Source organism: Hypanus sabinus, chromosome 22 (assembly GCF_030144855.1).
Source record: "Hypanus sabinus isolate sHypSab1 chromosome 22, sHypSab1.hap1, whole genome shotgun sequence".
NCBI lineage: Eukaryota > Metazoa > Chordata > Chondrichthyes > Myliobatiformes > Dasyatidae > Hypanus > Hypanus sabinus.
Window position 1 is genome coordinate 66,162,689 of NC_082727.1, and position 22,205 is coordinate 66,184,893.

At 41.0% G+C, this 22,205-nt stretch overlaps 1 protein-coding gene across 1 annotated transcript in view; it reads left to right on the forward strand.

The window, feature by feature from the left end:
• The window catches only part of LOC132379723 (uncharacterized), a 152,592-nt gene that overhangs the window by 111,801 nt on the left and 18,586 nt on the right, over positions 1 to 22,205 (forward strand). The window contains exons 7-8 of the mRNA XM_059948011.1: positions 2,333 to 2,401; positions 2,509 to 2,561. Of these exons, the coding sequence (XP_059803994.1) occupies positions 2,333 to 2,401; positions 2,509 to 2,561 (122 nt within the window). The remainder of the gene's footprint in view (positions 1 to 2,332; positions 2,402 to 2,508; positions 2,562 to 22,205) is intronic.

Sequence of the window (22,205 nt, forward strand, 5' to 3'; positions counted from 1 at the left end):
TCTAATATCTTCTTCACCACCCTACCCACTTGTGTCACCAATGCTATCAATAGTTGTACTGTATGCTTTAGTTAAAGACCTTGCATGAAGTGGCTTGACCATTGATCAAAGTGTGTTTCCAACCATAGTAGTTGGAATATTTAAATTAAGATGATTAGAAATACATCTGGAATTGGAAAGTATCAGTAATAGTCACCACAAAACCCATCAGATTGGTACATAGGGATGCTGCCTAGCCTGCTGTGTTCTACCAGCATTTTGTGTGTTGTTGTTTGAATTTCCAGCATCTGCAGATTTCCTCATGTTTGCCCATCAGATTGGTCCTGGGATGCGGAGGAATTTCTTTACCCAAAGGGTGGTGAATCTGTGAAATTTGATGCTACAGGCAACTGTGGAGGCCAAGTGACTGGATACATTTTAGGCAGAGTTTAATAGGTTGTTGATTAGTCAGAGCATGAAAGGTTATGGAGATTAGGCAGGAGATTGGGGTTAAGAGGAAAATGGTTCAGCCATGATGAAATGGCAGAACGGACGATGGGATGAATGGCCTAATTCTGCTCCTATGTCTTATGGTCATGAAATCTAGACCAACACAGCTGGTTAACCCATAATTGCCTCTACAACTCAGGAGCAGTTAAGCATGGACATAAATGCTTCTGTTGCAAATGATGTCTACATCTTTTAAAAGAATACATAAAAAAAACTTCTGCTAATTCTGAGGTCAGCTTGTAAAGTTGGCATCGGTTTTCATTGTTGATGAGCTTTGTAGACGATGAAGTTGGAAAATGGCTTCAACCTAGATACGTTAACATCTCTCCCTATCAGTAACAACCAATTTTCTTAAGAGACACCAGCTCCAACCAAGACAAATGAAGATGATGGCTTCAAATGCAATCCATCCTGCCTCCTGACTGCCACCAAATCCACCACCAAACCACCTGCCATTTTCAATTTTCTAGACTGCTAGTCTACCCTTAACTTCACCTGTCAATTTGGCTGCATGTATGGTTGTCAGGATGTTAGACTCCCGAACACAGCAGGCCTCACATGCTGGTGAAGAAGGTATTTGACACATCAATCTTCATCTGTCAGGTTACTGAGTAAGGGGGTTAGGAGGTTATGTTGCAGTTGCAAACAAATGTTGGTGAGGCCTCACCTGCAGTATTATATCCATTTTTATGTAAATTATTTTTTTTTAATTTGAAGTACAACATGGTCCATGAACCCATTCAGCCTGATTACATCCGTGCGACAGATGTTTAATAAATACAAACTCAAGTATGTACAGAAAGTGAGCCAATTAGGATACTTTATGATCTGAATTCATCTTTGGTAAAATACTTCTGAGACAACAGTCCTCCAAGGTGAGGCAACACTTCAACTTAAAATCTGCTGGAGTTCTGGTGCTTCTGATGTGGCCTCCTCTACATTTGTAAGACCCTGTGGTAAATTGGGGGACCACTTTGTCAATCGCCTCTGCTCCATCTGTCAATAGTGGAACTTCCTAGTGACCAAACATTTTAATTCTGATTCGCATTCCAGTTCTGACATGTTAGTCCATGACCTCTTCTTGTGCCAAGGCCAATGTTAAGGCGGAAGATGAAAACCTTACATTTCTTCTGGGTGGCCTCCAACCAGATGGCATGAATATTGATTTATTGTTTCAATAAAAGAAATTTCCCTCCCCCTAACCTCTTTTTCTATTCTCCACTCTAGCCTCCTACCTCTTCTCACCTGCCTATCACCTCCCCCTGGTGCCTCTCCTCCTTCCCTTTCTCCTATGGTCTACTCTCCTCTCCTATCAGATTCCTTCCTTTCCAGTCATGAAAAGTTAACTGTTTATTCATTTCCATAGATGCTGCCCGACCTGCTGAGTTCCTCCAATATTTTGTGTGTGTTGCTCTGAGAAAATATATTTGAAAAATCCTGATTCTGATTCCTTAAATATTCATTTGACACCTAAACAGCCTTGGATTCAGTGCGGGCATTGACATCTTGATCTGCACAAGTGTTATAATCAGAAGCTTAGCAAATGTGCATAGCCAATGGAGAGCTGTAGTTTGAAGAACATGTACAAATGTATGTTAAAAATTCACAGTGTTTTAGCAAGATGTCTAAACTTGGACTAGAATAGTCAAGATGCAAGAACAAAAATCAGGTATAGTAGTACTATAGCTATGATTGTTACTTTCAGAAGATGCATTTAGAATCTCCTTGTAAGAAACAATAACTTACATTTGTCCAGAGACTTTCTGTATATATTTAATAAGGAATTGTGCTAATATTAATTTTTATTAGTGCATATATAATTTTCTTAACAATGATCTACCAGAGATTACTTCATATCTGATTCTGCTACAGCAACTAAAACTGCATCTAGAACATCTCCATGCTCAACCAGGTAAGGGAAACAATGTAATGGTTCAGGTCCCTGGACTTTTTTCTATACATTCTGCCTGACCTGCTGAGTTCCTCCAGTGCTTTGTTTGTGTTGCTTTGGATTTCCAGCATCTGCCGAATTGCTCAGGTTTGAGAAGGGAAACAATGGCTTCCTTGAGCAGGTAAGAGACATGATTGTGCTGTGTGACTTTGGGTAATAAATAGTTTGAAGTAGGTGATATTAATTGAATGATATCAGAAGAGATCATTAGTAGTTGAATAGATGGCATCCTTTTATGCTGTAACTCGGTTTTAAAGCTATTAACACGAGATTTGATTGACACTCAGTTTCACAGATTCTCATGGACTCAAAATCATTTGTGTGACTCTGGATATTGACTAAACATTATTACCATTGCCAGCCAGTAATCACCATCTCAATTCATTATTTTTATTAATTAAGATACAGTACAGAATTGGCCTTTCCAGCCCTTAAAGCTGTGCTGCCCAGCAACCCATAATTTAACTCTAACATTTTGCAATGACTAATTAACCTACCAACTGGTACGTCTTTGGACTGTGGGAGGAAACCAGGGCACCCAGAGTAAACCTACACATTGCAAGAGGAGGATGTATAGTCTCCTTACAAACTGCATTGGAATTGAACTCCAAACTGTGACGCCCCAAGCTGTAACTGTGTCATACTAACTACTCTGCTACCATGTAGCAATTAGTTCTGCACTTAACCAGGTCATGAGATAAATCAGGAAAATGTTATAATGAGAAATGCATACTTGTCATCCTAAAAGATAACAAGTTAAATTCTTAAACTAGAAATGTTAATAATAAATACTAGATTTTAAACAAGAAGAATATTTCATTTTAATGATACAAAGAATCTAGACTGCTTAAAGAGAATTCTTTTATAGACTAGAGTTAGAAATAACACAAAGAACTAGTACAACATAGGCACATGCCAGGTAACAATTAGAATGGGTAATCACTACTGGCCTGGAGATGGTCCAGAGTAAGATAAAATGTGGATTCTTCTGCTGGGTTTGCGGAACTGTTAATCCCAGTTGGAACACAAAACTTTAGCCTCAAACAAGCACGGAAAAATATGACCAAGAGACGCTGCTTCAGATTAACATGACATATTCTCACACTATCTCTATGCCTGTTAAACATGCTTTCACTATTCTTATCAATATGTCACATGTGTCCATTTACAAAAGATTGCTGTCACTGTTTAAACCCAAGAGATGATACGATATTGCTGACTTCCCAATGTCATTTCACACAGAGCTTGAATTAGGTGGACAGACACACATTAATATCCTCAATTTCCTTTGTCCATCGAGTTAAGAATGCTTGAAACAAATTGGATAACAAGAATAAAAGTTCAGTAGAGAAAATTCTTTAAAGTGGCAGCACATATTTAATGTTTTTCACCGATTGACACCACAATTAATTTGATTGGTTTATGTAAATTGGGACAGAGTTATTAGATTTTAAGGTTTTAGTCAATGTGCACAATGAGAGATTTCAATAATTATGTATATATTAACATAGGATTACCTATAAATATTATACATTTTTAGCTTCAGTTCAATACTGAACCTCAAATTTTAAAATTTATATCAGTAAACACACTTCTAATGACCCAAGGTTAAACAAGAGCTATTCAGGCTCACCAATATGAATCTTCCAAATCAGGTACAAGGAGAGCAGGTGATAACTCAGCTTCATTCAATGTGGACTATCTCCAGGTAAACATGTGTCTCTGTTTTGCAGAGCTGCTGCTGGTAGTGCAGCTACCCAGCAACCCAAGATGGACTCTGCCTTCTAATGCAGTCTATGTGGGATTTGCACATTCTCCTGGTGACAGCTGGAATTAGTCCTGGCTTCTCCGGTTTTCTCCCACGTCCCAGAATGTGTGGGTTAATTGCCCATAGTCTAGAATGTTGGCAGGAGAATTGGAAGGGGCTTAAAGGACATGTGTGACCAAATAAATTATAAGGAAATAAATGGGTAGCAGGATTGATGGGATTGTTCAGAAAGCTAGCATTGACTCAATAGGCAGAGTGGCTTCCTTCTATCACTTATAAAAATTTGCAATATAACATGTTACCTTCCCTGACTACAGATTTAAGCAATGAGCTGCAAATGGGTTTTCAAACAACACAAACAAAATAGTTCATCTCATTAATATTTCATTCAGAAAGCTTAAATACTTACCCAGCAATTAAGGCCTGCAGTTCTTTGTTCTAAAGCATTACCATAGATTATAGTATCACTGCAGATAGAAGTCTAGGTCCAATCCACTTGAACATCTTCCCTCTGTTGGAAGATCAGCAGTAGAAATTGTCATTGATGATTGTGACATATTCAGTTCCATTCACAGCTCCTCATGTAATGATAAACAGATGCTGGAAATCATGAATAACTTACACAAAATGTTGGAGAAACCCAGCAGGCCAGGCAGCGTCTATGGAGAGAAATAAACCGTCAATGTTTTGGGCTGAGAACCTTCATCAGTTTCTCATGAGATGATGCTGCTTGAGCCTGCGTACAATAAGACCTGAACAATATTTTGGCACAAGCAGGTCCCCGCCATTTGGCCCATGTCATTTTCTCACAGCTACCATCAGGCAGGACGTACAGAAACCTGAAATCCCACACCATCAGGTTCAAGAATAGTTAATATCCTTCAACCAAGATTCTAATCACAAATGTTGAATTACAGTCTATATTGACTGTTTTCTTGCATTTAACCTTCTTCATGCTTGCTTATATGTTTGTATAATCACCTGCTCACCTGTGAGTGGTCTGTAGATTTTTAGTCATTTGCAGTAAAGCTGGTGGTTCTGTATATTTTGTAACTCTGCAGCATATGCTATGCCATAAATAAAACTGTTTCATGGATGCTCTTCTCAAGGGATTCCTTAGTTCCCCAGTTTGAACCAGTTTGCAGGATAAGATGACCATAAATTGTCTGTTCTTTGTCTTTGCTTTGTCTTCTTCCTTCAGTTGTTAACTGTTATTTCTGAGGTATAAACACCTAATAAAACAACCCTAACCACAAGATTTATGCCTCATTCTTAATCTCCAAAGACTAACATAGTCCACTTTGTTAGTAGGCTTTTAGACCATAAGACAAAAGCCAAATTACACCTATTGTCACACTGAGTCTGCTCAACAATTTGATTGTGGCTGATTTATTTTCCTCCTCAGCACCATTCCCGTGCTTTTTCCCCATAACCAATGAAATCCTTACTAATCAAGAACCTATCAACTTCCCCTTTAAATGTAACCAACTATATGGCCTCCATGGCCAGCTATGGCAATGAATTCCACAGATTCACCAAACCCTGACTAAAGAAATTGCTCCTTATTTCTGTTTTAAAGGGATGTACCCTCTGGTCCTAGACTCTCCCACTATAGAAACATCCTCTCCATGTTCACTCTATCTCGGCTTTTCAATATTTGGTAGTTCCCTCCTCATTTTTCTAAATTCCAGAAAATACATCTCCACGCCATTAAATGCTCCAGATCCAACACTAGAAGTATAGTGAGAATACCTTCACCACATTCACAATAGTCCGAAGGCACTAGCTCAGTACCACCCAGTCAAGGGAAATTAGAACTGGCAATAATTACTTCTACGTTGCTGGAAGAGTTTTCCAGAAAAATCCAGATGCTTTGAATGACTGAAAGAAGTTCTGAAACCAGCACTTACTTTCCTGCCTGCAGAACGCTCCTTGGAATGGACTAGAGAAGTTGTGCCAGAGGATGGACATCTCCTTACCATGTCCAGATTAAAACTACTGGCCAGTAACATTGCCAGGTAGAGTATGATGCTACAGCAAATAGAATTCATTTGATATTTCAGTTATTACTTAGATTGAAGTTAATATAGAAAATGTGTATATTATGTTTTCAATGGCAAAGATAAAGTATATAAAAGCTTAACATTAAATCCTCAACAAATGCAACAACTTGAAAAGGTTTCTTTGACAGCACTTTTCAATCATCCATTTTTAAGAAAAACTGGTTTGAGGAATACTCTTGCAGAATATCCCCCTCAAGTCACAGATAAAAGTGGAACTCCTACTTAGCCTATTCAGTTTGTAATTGTCCTTCTGACAGGTAGCAACACTAAGTTATAAACTGTTCAAATTATTTAAGGAAATGAGGGCCTACTGGAATAGGAAAAGAACTACTTAATTTATCAGACAGTTTTGTTCAGCAGGCTTTATTTGTTTGACAAAACACCATATCATGAAACCATTTAAAGCAGCATGGTGGTGTCGCAGTTAGCTGTAATAGTGCCAGCAACCCCGGTTCGATTCCTCCACTGTCTGTAATGAGTTTGTACATTCTCCCTGTAACTGCATAGGGCTCCTCTGGGTGCTCCAGTTTTCTTGTGCAGGTTAGTTAGTTAATTGGTCGCATGTGTGTAATTGAGAGGCGCTGGCTCATTGGACCGAAAGGGCCTGTTAACCATGTTCTATCCCGAAATAAAAACAATAAATATCCGTAATATCCTAGATCTGGATTGTTTGTTTGTTGAATATATTCAATAATAGACGTTTGGGCTCTGGAGAAATTATGACTGAGGGAGCCAGGTGAGAAACTGGAATTTATTCTGAGGTTTCTGCTGAGTTTGAATGATGGAACAGATGTGCTTACATTCCTTATACCCACCACCGATAACTGACGTACATTAACACCCATTTGAATATTAAAGATTGTGGAAGATTCTTGGATCACATCCAGTACATCTGTATTTAGAACATGATTTCTTTCACATTTAAAAGCAATCTGAAACCACGTCCCACCAGGATCAAGGGTAGCTGTTATAAGACTATTGAATGTTCTCCTAGTATGATAACTTGAACTCTTGACCTCCCAATCTACCTCATTGTGACCTTGCCACTTATTGTCGACCTGCTCTGCACTTTTTCTGTACTACACTCAGTGGTCACATTATTCGGTACACCTATATACCTGCTCGTAAATTCAAATCTCTAATCAGCCAATCATGTGGACGCAGCTCATACATGCAGACATGTTCAAGGGGTTCAGTTGTTGTTCAGACCAAACATCAGAATGGGGAAGAAGATAACATACAGCACATCAAACCTTGAAGTGGATGGACGACAGCAGCAGAAGACCATGATTATGCACTTGGTGGCTATTTTATTAGGTTCAGGGGGTGCCCAATAATACGAGGGGTGATTGATAAGTCCGTGACCTAAGCTAGAAGGAGTCAATTTTAGAAAACCTACTACATTTATTTTTCAACATAGTCCCCTCCTACATTTACACACTTGGTCCAGCGGTCATGGAGCATACGGATCTTGAACCTCCAGAAAGTGTCCACAGCAGGGGTGATTGATAAGTTTGTGGCCTAAGGTAGAAGGAGATGAGTTATACAGCTCTCGTTACATGCACATGCAGTTCAACTCTGAGTGATTATGCAGAAAGCGTGAAGTTAATAACTCATCGGGGTGATTGATAAGTTTGTGACCTAAGGCAGGAGATGAGTTATGAGTTATGAGGAGAAGATAAAATCACAACAATCTAATAAAATCTAACTGAAGAAGGAATGTGCATTTGTCAGATCATTCGCCATTGACCTCAAGATGAATATTTTGAAAATCATCACTCCTGGACCACGTGTAAAGACCATAGGCAGTTTGAAGGGTTTGGCATGGACTAGATGGGCTGAAGGACCCGTTTCTGGGCTGTACTTTTCTACGACTCTTTGACCCTAGTGGGTTTGGGGGGTTGGACAAAGGAAAGGAACTGTCGATGTTTCAGGTTGGGCCAAATGCAGGCAAGTGAACAATTTTAGAAGGGATTCGTAGTTGGTATGAACCAGACAGGCCTCAGCTTCACCATTTGATCATGGCTGATCCATTTCTTCTTCCTTATCCCTGCAATCATTCATGCCCTGACTTATCAAGAACCTGTCAACCTTAAGTATACCCAATGACTTGGCCTCCACAGTTACTAATAGATACAAATTCCATAGATTCACCACCCTCTGGTTAAAGATATTCCTCCTCACCTCCATTCTAAATGGATGGCCCTTTATTGTGAGATTTTGTCTTCTGGATTTATACTCCCCACTATAGGAAGCATCTTCACCACATCCACTGTACAGTAATTCTCAATAAGATCTCCCCTCATTCTTCTAAATTCCAAAGAATATGGGCCCAGAGCTGTCAAACGATTTTCACACAATAACTTTTTCATTCTTGGAATAATTTTTGTGAACCTCGTTGGAACCTTCCCCAATGTCAACAGACTCTTTCTTAGATAAATGGTCCAAAACTGCTCACAATACTCCAAGTAAGGCCTCACCAGTACCTTATTAAGCTTCAATATTATATCCTAGCATTTATATTCCAGTCTTCTTGAAATGAATGCAAGCATTGCATTTACCTTCCTCACATATTAAGCCTGCTTTCCACCCCAATTTAAACCTAATGAATCCTGGAGCGTGAGTGCTAAAATTGAATGGCAGAGATGGATCTTCAATTTAATCTTTTTTGAGGATGGAAACTCAATAATTCATCACAAACCATACCAACCAAAACTAAGTTCCATTCACAGAAACTCTGTAACAACTCAGTTGTATCTTTGGGGCTTTGCTATTGCTTGCTTGGTGGGTGGGTGGTGGGTGCGGATGCCTTCTGCTAAAATAAGTGGGGGAAGGGGAGGGTTGATCCTTTGCTGCTGTCTGTGCTTAGGAGGGGGAGAGGGGCTTTGGGATTCTTATGTTTTCTATCATCCATTCTTTGGGGTTCTCTTCTGTTCCTGTGGATGTCTGCAGAGAATAAGAATTCCAGGTTGTGTATTGTATACATTCTCTGATATTAAATGGAACCATTGAACCATTGGCAAGTGATTCTCATTGTCATGAAATGTTATAATTCACATCAGTAGCAAGCATCCCATTTAAGACCATAAGACATAAGAGCAGAGTTAGGCCCTTCACCCCATCGAGTCTGCTCGCCCATTCCATCATAGCTGATTTATTATCCCTCTGATCCCCTTTCTCTTGTCTTCTCCCCATAACCCTTGATGTCCTTACTTAACAAGAATCTACCAACCTCCACTTTAAATGTACCCATTAGCTTGCGCTTCACAGCTATCTGTGGCGATGAATTCCAAATTGACCACCCTCTGGCTAAAGAAATTCCTCCAGAATTCTGTTCTGAAAATTGGTCAATTGTCTTGACATACTGACAAGAAATAGTGAAACAAGAGACTAAACCCCAATTTTACTGTACTAGTAAACCCTGTCCTCCCATAGATTTGTGTCTGATAAGCCATTGTATAACAATGAACATTAGTAAACACCGTTACATTAATATGTATAGAAACTCATTATTCCTGTAATCTTCTGTGTAATGGGTAAATTTTTATATTCAATGGCACATTTTTCTTAATTATATTTTAATTATATGTAAAAACAAATGGAGAGTTAGGAACATGAATTCCTATATATTTTTTCTTGAACAAAATATCCTTGATTTTAAGAAGCATTAGCTGCATATATCTTTTCTATGAAGAACAGCTGATGTAATTGACTCTTAATTAATAATTAAGTAATCACTATTCCTTAGAAAACTAAAGCAATTCAAGTCTTCCATTCTTAATCATTTCTGTATTAACACTGATTTATAAGAATCTCTAAATAAATATCTGCATCCACTGAATGCCTTTTCAGTTGTAATATTTAGTATTCAGTGTGAATAGGGCAAACTGTGACATGATTAACATTTTTCATTCTAATGAAAATTAAATATACTCTTTCTGATAAATGAAATGTCATTTCAAAAGGTCACTTAAACCAAATTAGACAGAAGATCAAACCTATCTGCCAATGTATAACATTATTTTGAGATCCATTTACTCACCTTTATATTGAAAGCTCTGATAATTATAGGTTAACCCAATGCTGCAGCACGCTTTTATTTTAAAACCTATAATATACTGTGAAGGAGATGATGTACAGACATTGGGATAAGGTAGTCTACTTCTATAAAAAGCAGCCAGCTGCAAAAGCTTCTGTGAGCTGCAATATACTTATGTTGGTCTTGTCCTTGTGGAGAATGAATTGCCAGAGATGGTGGGGAATGAACAGTCTTAGAGAGTGGGGAATAAACTGTTCTAGATACTGAAGATGAGCTATCGGAGATGATTGGAATGAGCTATAGGAGATGGTGGGAATGAAATATTGGAGAAGATAGGGAATTTTCTCTTGGAGATGGTAGGAATAAACTATCAGAAATGGTGGAGAATGAACTATGAGAGATAGTGGGAATGAACTATCAGAGATGTGGGGAAGGAACTATCAGAGATGGTGGGAATGAACTATCAGAGATGTGGGGAAGGAACTATCAGAGATGGTGGGAATGAACTATCAGAGATGTGGGGAAGGAACTATCAGAGATGGTGGGAATGAACTATCAGAGATGTGGGGAAGGAACTATCAGAGATGGTGGGAATGAACTATCAGCGATGTGGGGAAGGAACTATCAGAGATGGTGGGAATGAACTATCAGAGATGTGAGGAAAGAACTATCAGAGATGGTGGGAATGAACTATCAGAGATGTGGGGAAGGAACTATCAGAGATGGTGGGAATGAACTATCAGAGATGTGGGGAAGGAACTATCAGAGATGGTGGGAATGAACTATCAGAGATGGTGGGAATGAACTATTGGAGAAGGTGAGAGTGAATTATCAGATGTGATGGGATCAACTTTCAAAGATGGCAGAAATGAACTATCAGTCATGGTTGGCTATGAAGTATTGCAGATAGTGGGGAATAAACTATCAGAGATGGTGCAGAAGGAACTGTCAGAGATGGTGGGATGAACTATCAGAGATAGTGAGGAAGGAACTATCAGAGATGGTGGGGAATGAAGTATGAGAGATAGTGGGAATGGACTATCAGAGATGGTGGGAGTCACATCTGCCAGAAGTGCTTGCGGCTGGGCGATCTGGAAGACCGTGTGAGGAATCTGGAGCAGCAGCTGGATGACCTTCGACTCATAAGGGAGAATGAGGCAGTCATAGATGAGAGCTACAGGGAGATAGTCACACCTAGGCTGCCGGAAGCAGGTCGTTGGGTGACAGTCCGAGGGGGGAAAGAGAAGGGGAGTAGACAGGTAGTGTAGGGCACCCCTGTAGCCATTCCCCTGAATAATAAGTTTACCGTCCTGGATGTTGTTGGTGAGGATGACTGACCAGGTGTGAGCCACGGTGGCAGGGTCTCTGGCACTGAGTCTGGCCCTGTGGTGCAGAAGGATGGGACGGAGAAGAGGAGAGCTGTCGTCATCAGAGACTCTATAGTCAGGGGAGCAGACAGGGGATTTTGTGGACGTGAGAAGGAAACACGCGTGGTTTGTTGCCTCCCGGGTGCCAGGGTCCGGAATGTCTCTGACCGGGTGCATGACATCCTGGTACGAAAGGGAAAGCAACCAGAAGTCGTGATACATGATGGGACCAACGACATAGGCAGGAAGAGGGATGAGGTCCTGAAGTGTGAGTTTTGGGAACTAGGCAGAAGGCTAAAGAACAGGACCTCAAGGGTGGTGTTCTCAGGATTGCTATGTGATAGTGATGGTAAGAATTGGAGGAGATGGCAATTGAATCCATGGCTGAGGAGTTGGTGCAGGGGGCAAGGTTTTAGATTTTTGGACCATTGGGATCTCTTCTGGGAAAGGTGGGACCTATACAGATTGGATGGGTTGCACCTGAACTTGAGGGGGAGCAATATCCTTGCTGGTAGGTTTGCTAGCATGGTTCGGGAGGGTTTAAACTAATTTGCAAGGGGGATGGGACCCAGAGCGATAGAGCAGTGAAAGAAGTGCATGGAGTAAAGCCAGATCTAACATATAGAGAGGTTTTGAGGAAAGAGCAGCAGAATAAAGGGTGTAAAGGTAGTAAGGTAGAAGGGCTAAAGTGTGTGTATTTCAATGCAAGAAACATCAGGAACAAAGGTGATGAACTGAGAGCTTGGATACATACATGGAATTATGATGTAGTGGCCATTACGGAGACCTGGCTGCCACCAGGGCAGGAATGGATTCTCAATGTTCCTGGATTTCAGTGCTTTAAAAGGGATAGAGAGGGAGGGGGAAGGGGAGGAGGGGTGGCATTACTGGTCAGGGATACTATTGCAGCTGCAGAAAGAGTGGGTAATGTAGCAGGATCCTCTTTGAGTCAGTATGGGTGGAAGTCAGGAACAGGAAGGGAGCAGTTACTCTACTGGGGGTATTTTAGAGGCCCCCTGGCAGTAGCAGAGATAACGAGGAGCAGATTGGGAGGCAGATTTTGGAAAGCTGCAAAAATAACAGGGTTGTTATCATGGGTGACTTTAACTTCCCTAATATTGATTGGCACTTGATTAGTTCCAAGGGTTTAGATTGGGCAGAGTTTGTTAAGTGTGTCCAGGATGGATTCTTGTCACAGTATGTTGACAGGCCGACTAGGGGGAATGCCATACTAGATCTAGTATTAGGTAACAAACTGGATGAGGTCACAGATCTGTCAATGGGTGAGCATCTGGGGGACAGTGACCACCACTCCCTGGCCTTTAACATTATCATGGAAAAGGATAGAATCAGAGAGGACAGGAAAATTTTTAATTGGGGAAGGACAAATTATGAGGCTATAAGGCTAGAACTTGTGGGTGTGAATTGGGATGATGTTTTTTGCAAGGAAATGTACTATGGACATGTGGTCGATGTTTAAGGATCTCTTGCAGGATGTTAGGGATAAATTTGTCCCGGTGAGGAAGATAAAGAATGGTAGGGTGAAGGAACCATGGGTGACAAGTGAAGTGGAAAATCTACTCAGGAGGAAGAAGGCAGCATACATGAGGTTTAGGAAGCAAGAATCAGATGGGTCTATTGAGGAGTATAGGGTATCAAGAAAGGAGCTTAAGAAGGGGCTGAGAAGAGCAAGAAGTGGGCATGAGAAGGCCTTGGCGAGTAGGGTAAAGGAAAACCCCAAAGCATTCTTCAATTATGTGAAGAACAAAAGGATGACAGGAGTGAAGATAGGACCGATTAGAGATAAAAGTGGGAAGATGTGTCTGGAGGCTGTGGAAGTGAGCGAGGTCCTCAATGAATACTTCTCTTTGGTATTCACCACTGAGAGGGAACTTGATGACGGTGAGGACAATATGAGTGAGGTTGATGTTCTGGAGCATGTTGATATTAACGGAGAGGAGGTGTTGGAGTTGTTAAAATACATTAGGACGGATAAGTCCCCGGGGCCTGACGGAATATTCCCCAGGCTGCTCCACGAGGCAAGAGAAGAGATTGCTGAGCCTCTGGCTAGGATCTTTATGTCCTCGTTGTCCACGGGAATGGTACGGGAGGATTGGAGGAAGGCAAATGTTGTCCCCTTGTTCAAAAACGTTAGTAAGGATAGTCCAGGTAATTATAGACCAGTGAACCTTACGTCTGTGGTGGGAAAGCTGTTGGAAAAGATTCTTAGAGATAGGATCTATGGACATTTAGAGAATCATGGTCTGATCAGGGACAGTCAGCATGGCTTTGTGAAGGGCAGATTGTGCCTAACAAGCCTGATAGTGTTCTTTGAGGAGGTGACCAGGCATATAGATGAGGGTAGTGCAGTGGATGTGATCTACATGGATTTTAGTAAGGCATTTGACAAGGTTCCACACGGTAGGCTTATTCAGAAAGTCAGAAGGCATGGGATCCAAGGAACTTTGGCCAAGTGGATTCAGAATTGGCTTGCCTGCAGAAGGCAGAGGGTCGTGGTGGAGGGAGTACATTCAGATTGGAGGGTTGTGACTAGTGGTGTCCCACAAGGATCTGTTCTGGGACCTCTACTTTTTGTGATTTTTATTAACGACCTGGATGAGGGGGTAGAAGAGTGGGTTGGCAAGTTTGCAGACGACACAAAGGTTGGTGGTGTTGTAGATAGTGTAGAGGATTGTCGAAGATGGCAGAGAGACATTGATAGGATGCAGAAGTGGGCTGAGAAGTGGCAGATGGTGTTCAACCCAGAGAAGTGTAAGGTGGTACACATTGGAAGGACAAACTCTGAGGCAGAGTACAAAGTAAATGGCAGGGTACTTGGTAGTGTGGAGGAACAGAGGGATCTGGGGGGTATATGTCCACAGATCCCTGAAAGTTGCCTCACAGGTAGATAGGGTAGTTAAGAAAGCTTATAGAGTGTTAGGTTTCTTAAGTCGAGGGATAGAGTTTAAGAGACGCGAAGTAATGATGCAGCTCTATAAAACTCTAGTTAGGCCACACTTGGAGTACTGGTTCTGGTCGCCTCAGTATAGGAAGGATGTGGAAGCATTAGAAAGGGTACAGAGGAGATTTACCAGGATGCTGCCTGGTTTAGAGAGTATGGATTATGATCAGAGATTAAGGGAGCCAGGGCTTTATTCTTTGGAGAGAAGGAGGATGAGAGGAGACATGATAGAGGTGTACAAGATATTAAGAGGAATAGACAGAGTGGACAACCAGCGCCTCTTCTCCAGGGCGCTACTGCTCAGTACAAGAGGACATGGCTTTAAGGTAAGGGGAGGGAAGTTCAAGGGGGATATTAGAGGAAGGTTTTTCACTCAGAGAGTGGTTGGTGCGTGGAATGCACTGCCTATATCAGTGGTGGATGCAGATACACTAGTGAAGTTTAAGAGACTACTAGACAGGAATATGGAGGAATTTAAGGTGGGGGGGGGTTATATGGGAGGCAGGGTTTGAGGGTTGGCACAACATTGTGGGCCAAAGGGCCAGTAATGTGTTGTACAATTCTATAGATGGTGGGAATGAACTACTGGAGATGGTGAGAATGAACTATCAGAGATGATGGGGAATGAACTATCAGAGATTGTGGGAATGAACTATCGGAGATGATGGGGAATAAACTATCAGAGATTGTGGGAATGAACTATCAGAGATGGTGAGAATGAACTATCAAAGATGGTGGGAATGAACTATCAGAGATGGTGGGGAAGGAGCTATCGGAGATGGTGGGGAAGGAGCTATTAGAGATGGTGGGGAAGGAACTATCAGAGATGGTGGGAATGAACTATCAGAGATGTGGGGAAGGAACTATCAGAGATGGTGGGAATGAACTATCAGAGATGTGGGGAAGGAACTATCAGAGATGGTGGGAATGAATTACTGGAGGTGATAAGAATGAACTATCAGAGATGCAGGAAATGGACTTTCAGAGATTCTGGGAGTTATCTATCAAAGATAACTGAAATAAACTAGCTTCACAGATAAATGGAATGAATAAAGAATTACGGTTTATATATGTGGAAGTGCATGGGTAGATAAAAAGATAACTAATCACAGATCGATATTGTAAATATGGGTTAAGTGCTCTGTGCAACCAAATTTTTTTAACACTTATGTTTTGTGAAAGGTCAATTCCCATAAGTATTACCTGGTCCTGGTGTTGTGCATTTAATATTTCTGTAAAATTTGAATGATCTTATATACATATATTGTTTGATAAAGCATTCTTGTTCATTTAAATAATTAATTATGGATTATGTAAAATACGTTCATTGCATATGTCATGGCACTACTATGCATACCTCACTTAAAGGAAAGATGAAGAGGATCCCTGGACTCCCAAGTCTTTCTTTGAATTAGTTTAATGTTTTGAGGTTACAAAACGTAACACGTTGGATTACCATTAAGGGTTGTTTAATCTTACTTAGTTACTTATTTAGAGATACGACATGGAACAGGCCCTTCAGCCCAACAAGCTGCACCATCTAGCAACCCACCTATTTAACCCTAGCCTAGTCACAGGCAGTTTACAATGACCAATTAGCCTATTAACTAGTATGTCTTTGGACCATGGAAGAAAATCAGAGCACTCAGAGGAAAACCCTTGCAGTGGCGAAGAGAATGTATAAGCTCCTTACAGATCTTTCAAACTGCTGTTTGTAACCAAAAATAACAAGGTTACTGGAAATATTGATGTGAACTTGTGAGGGCTTATTCCTGTATAGTGAAAAAAATACAGAAGACAATATTCATACTGTAGTTTCAATGAGATTCCAAAAGTTGATAATCTAAAGAAAGATTCCAAAGCTGTCTTGTTGCAACAAAGGTTAGAGTTAACACTGGAGCATAAAAGCGATTTCCATGGAACAGTCTGTTCAATTGCTAGTAGTAATAAGATATCCGGAGTTAGACCAGCTGGCCAAGTTTCAAATATAGTCATTTCATTGTGTTCCTATATGATGCCAATGGATGAAATGATTGCTGGTTGTGTTGAAATAAATAAACAAGATGTTTTTTTCTGAGCAACATGTACAAAATGCTGCAGGAACTCAACAGGTCAGGCAACATCTGTAAACAGTTGACATTTTGGGCAGAGACCCGTCATCAGGAATGAAAATGAAGGGGGAAGAAGCTAGAATAAGAAGGTGGGAGGAGGGGAAGGAGGGCAAACTAGAAGGTGATAGGTGAAGTCAGATGAGGGGGAAGGAAGGCTGTGTGGGTGAAGGGGGTGGGGGAGGATGAAGTGAGAAGCTGAGGGATGGGTGGAAAGGGTGAAGAAGAAGGAGTAGAAGGTGATAGGTGGTTGGGGGAGAGGGATGGATGGAGAAGCTGGGAGGTGATAGGTGGTTGGGGGAGAGGGATGGATGGAGAAGCTGGGAGGTGATAGGTGGTTGGGGGAGAGGGATGGATGGAGAAGCTGGGAGGTGATAGGTGGTTGGGGGAGAGGGATGGATGAAGCTGGGAGGTGATAGGTGGTTGGGGGAGAGGGATGGATGGAGAAGCTGGGAGGTGATAGGTGGTTGGGGGAGAGGGATGGATGGAGAAGCTGGGAGGTGATAGGTGGTTGGGGGAGAGGGACGGATGGAGAAGCTGGGAGGCGATAGGTGGTTGGGGGAGAGGGATGTAGAAGCTGGGAGGTGATAGGTGGTTGGGGGAGAGGGATGGATGGAGAAGCTGGGAGGTGAAAGGTGGTTGGGGGAGAGGGATGGATGGAGAAGCTGGGAGGTGATAGTTGGAAAGATGAAGGAGTGAACAAGAAGGAATAGAAGGTGCAGGGTGCTGCCAGCTGGTTGGGGGAGGGGTGGATGAATGGAGAAGCTGTACTGTCCTTTGTTTCTCAACATGTTACAAGTTATGGGGAGGAATCAAAGGTACTGGGGAAGAACAGGCAAATCATTTAAAGGAAGTGACAGGGACTGTCGAAAACACTACTGATTTCATTATTGTGAAAGCATGTTTGTTTGGAATATGCTCTATGAAAGGGAAGTTGAATGTTTTGTACATAAAGAATTTTATGTTGCATTAATCTAAAGGGGAAGTAGTGTAATGTATGGATTTATTCTTTTAGAACAATGCCTCCCCCGAGCTCTACGTATTGATCTGTTGCCTCCTGACGTGCATTGTTTTCTCTCTCTGCAATGTGAATACAGCAATTAAAGCCACCTCCCACACGCATGCTTTTATTTAATTGATATGTTGGTGTACAGGCACACACCTTGGTCTTGCTGGCATTGAGTAAGAGGTTGCGGCACCACTCAGCCAGGTTTTCAATCTCCCTCCTATATACTGATTCATCACCACCTTTGATTTGGCCAATGACAGTGGTGTTATCAGCAAATTTAAATATGGCATTAAATGTGCTCAACCTCACAGCCAGAAGTGTAAAATGAGTAGAGCAGGAGACTGAGCACACAGTCTTGCAGTGCATCTGTGCTAATGGAGATCGTGGAGGAAATGTTGCCAGTCTGAACTGACTGGGTTCTGCAAGTGGGGAAATCAAAGATCTCGTTGCATAGGAGGTATTAAGGCCAAGGTCCTGAAGCTTATTGATTAACTTTGATGGGATGATTGTATTGAATGCTGAGCTGTCATCAACAAAGAATGTCCTGATGTATATATCTCTGCTGTCCAGGCATTCCAGACTTGAGTGAAGAGACAATGAAATGGCATCTGTGGTAGGCCTGTTGCTCCAGGAGGCAAACTGGAGCAGAACCAAGCTGCTTCTCAGGGAGCAGTTGATACGTTTCATCACCAACCTCTCAATGCTCTTCATCAGAATGGATGTACAGTAAAAGTCACTGGATGATAGTCATTGAGGCAGATTACCACGTTCTTCCTAGGCATTGATATAACTGCAGCCTGCTCGAAGCACGTGAATACCACAGACTGTCGAAGCGAGAGGTTAAGGATATCAGTGAACACTCTGTCAGTTCATCAGCACAGGTCTTTAGTACTCAGCCAAGTACCCCAACTGAGCTGGATGCTTTCCGTGGGTTCACCCTCCTGAAGGATACTTTACATTAGCCTCAGAGACTGAAATCACAGGGTAATCGGGGGCTGTGGAAGTTTGCCAAGGTACCTCCATGATTTGACGGTCAAAGCAAGCATAGAAGGCATTGAGCTCATCTGGGAGCGAAGTATTGTTGTCACCCATGTCGCTTGGTTTCATCTTTATAAGAGGTGATATTACTGGCATTCAAGCCCTATCACAGTTGTTGAGCATCCCCCAGTGACTCAAGTTTGATCCAGAATTGCCACTGTCCATGAATGATTTCCAGAGATTGTACCTGGACCCCTTGTATTTAACTTGGTTGCCAAACCTGAATGCCAGGTTCTCAGCAGATTCCAGATTCCGTGTTCATCCAGGGCTTCTGATTAGGAAAGACTGAATGATATTGTGGTGACACACTCATCTATGACTGTTTTTATAAAAGCCGTGACAACCTCTGATCCTCTGTCTAATCCTCTGATGACTCCTTGAACACAGTCCAGTCCATCGACTTGAAGCAATCCTATAGCCAGTCTTCTTCCACTTGCAACCACCTCTATCTTGTCCTAATCTCGTGGAATCAGATCACCTGGTCAATTGTGCCCATTCTAACCAGTGGACATCCACCATAATAATTCCATCTTCTAGCACTTGGCCCATAGCCTTCTATGCTTAGGCACATGAAGTGTTAGTCTTCTTAAATATTGTAAATAATGTTATTTATGTTACTCTTTACGACAGTGGATTCCAAGTACTCACCACTTTCTGTGTGAATAAAGTCCCCATCATATCCCCTCGAACCTTAAATCTAAATCCTCTAGTTTTATTCACCTTTGATAAGGTGAAAAGGTTCCTGAGTGTGGTCTATTAATAACTCTCTTAATTTTTTATATACAGTACAGCGCAAAAGTCTTGGGCACATATATATATACAGTAACTAATGTGCCTAAGACTTTTACACACTACTATATTTGTCTACATGGAGCAGAGAGAGTTTGTAAATCAGAATCAGATTTGTTATCACTGGTTTGCATGATAATATAGAAGGAAACTAAATGAAAAAATAAATAAGTTACAGTAAGTATATGCATATTAAATAGTTAGATTATACTCTGATAATAAAATTTATTTTGAACTTTGAAGTTTGTTTTTTCTTGATCTTAACTGACAATATATTTTCACTTGCAACAAACCAGTCTCCTATTCTCACCAGTGCACAGTCTTGCACTTTTCTTTGTTTACTAGTCTTGACCTTTCAGTAAAGTCAACTACATAATGTAATGCAGAAGGAGACCATTTGGCCCATTGGTACGATTCCTCCCATCAGGACAATCCAATGTGTCCCATTCCTCCTTTTCCTTATCTTCCCTGTACCCTTGCATTGTATTCTTTCTCATGTGTCCACCAACTCCCCTTTGATTCCCTTGCCCCATTCCTATACTCTGGTATTTTACAGTAGGTAATTAACCCGCCACGCACATCTTTGAGACAGCGAATAGGTGGATCTGATATTAATCTGCCTGTATGCTTCTCAGTATTTGAAGCTTAGAAGAGGCTCCAGATTTCAGTCTCTTCTGTTTAGTGGGAATAAATTTGCTTTTCATTATCTTTTGTTCTGACAATCGACCTTCAGGTAGCTGTTTGTAATCCTCTCTAGCCAAGTCAAATCTCTGCCATATAAAACTGATCTAATTGACAATGTTTGTTACTGTCTATCTTTGTCTTTTCTCATAATTCTGCTAGATCTAATTGAATAATTATTATTGACATCAGAGTGCTCTCTTTTAACCCAATCAGATTATTCCCAGAAACTTGAGCTTGAAGCATTTTCCCTTGTATGCACTTTAACAATTCTGCATCACTGTTTCTGTCCCGGTTAATATCAGGGTAGTTACAATCCACTCCCCATTCCCACTCCTGCAAATGCACTCATAAACTTGCCACTCCTCAGAAACTTGCTGATATTGCTGATATTGTCTCTCCTGCTAATGGTTGGTTCCACAAGCTTTGGAAATTCAAGGATAATGTTCTCAACAAGAACAAATTATCTCTGATAATGCCAATTAAAAAGGTATGAATTGTTAATACCCTTAGCTTTTAATTAATGATCTCTTCTGTATATTTTTTTCTCCCGGAGTCTGCTTTGAATCAATATGAATTAACTCCTAAAGAACCTGGTGTGCATTACACATATGCTATAACTGTCTTTTGTTATTTTCAGTACTCTTGTTGTTAATTTCCATCCTGCTTTCCCTTTCCTTAAGAGTATAAGATGTAGGAGCAGAATTACTCCACTTGATCTATCGAGTCTGCTCCACCATTTCCCTCTCAGCCCCAATCTCCTGCCTTCTCCCCGTAACCTTTCATGTGTTCCATGTCTGACTTTTAACCAACCTTTGACTTCTCTGCCTCCATCTCATGTGTAGGGCTCATGACTAATATTCATGTCGAGCCCACAGATCTCCACAGCTTTTCAAATAAATATCCACCCACCATCCCTCCTGTAAGGATCCGTTCTCCCAGCTTCTGCATCCAGGAATGTGTGAGGAGTGTTTGATGGCTGTGGATCTGTACTCCATGGAGTTCTGAAGAATGAGGGTGGTCTTTTTGAAACCTATAGCATATTAAAAGGCCTAGACAGAGTGGATGTGGAGAGGATACTTCCTATAGTAGACGAGTCTTGGATCAGAGAGCACAGCCTCAGAATAGAAGTATGTCCATTTAGACCAGAAATGAGGAGAAGTTTCTTGCTCTTGATATTTATTACTTATTTATTTGCTATTACTATTTCTTTTTGCATTTGCATTGTTTGCTGTCTTTTGCACATTGATTATTTGTCCATCCTGTTGGGTGCCGTCTTTCATTCACTCTGTTGTGTTTCTTGTATTTTCTGTGAATGCCTGCTAGAAAATGAATGTTATATGGTGACAGATATGTACTTTGATAATAAATTTACATTGAACTTTGAAAGTGTATGGACTGGGACCATTAAATCCACGTGCTTCTTCCAATCTAAAGGGCATTCATTGGGGAAACCATCTGCAGATACAGGAACCACTTTTCTTCCAACAGCTACCTCTTTAATTCTCCATCACATTCCCTCTCTACTCCTATGGTTTTAGCTTCAGAATCACTATCAGGTTTAATATAACTGCCATACATTGTGAAATTTATTCTTATGTGGTGGAAGTACAATACAATTGGAAATACTATATTTAAAACTTAAATTAAATAAGTACAGTAATGCAAAAAGAGAGCAAAATTAGTCTGATAGTTTTCATGAGTGGGTTGATTGTCCATTCAGAAATGTAATGGCAGAGGGGAAGAAGCTGTTCTTCAAATATTGAGTATGTTGCTTCATGCTCCTGTACTTTCTCTTTGATGGCAGTAATAAGAAGAGAACTCACCTTAGGTGATGTGGGTTCTTAATGATGGCCGACAACTCTCTGACACCTTACCTTTTGAAGATGTTCTCCTACAGTTTTCCAATGAGTCCCAAAATATGGCCACCATAATGATTCA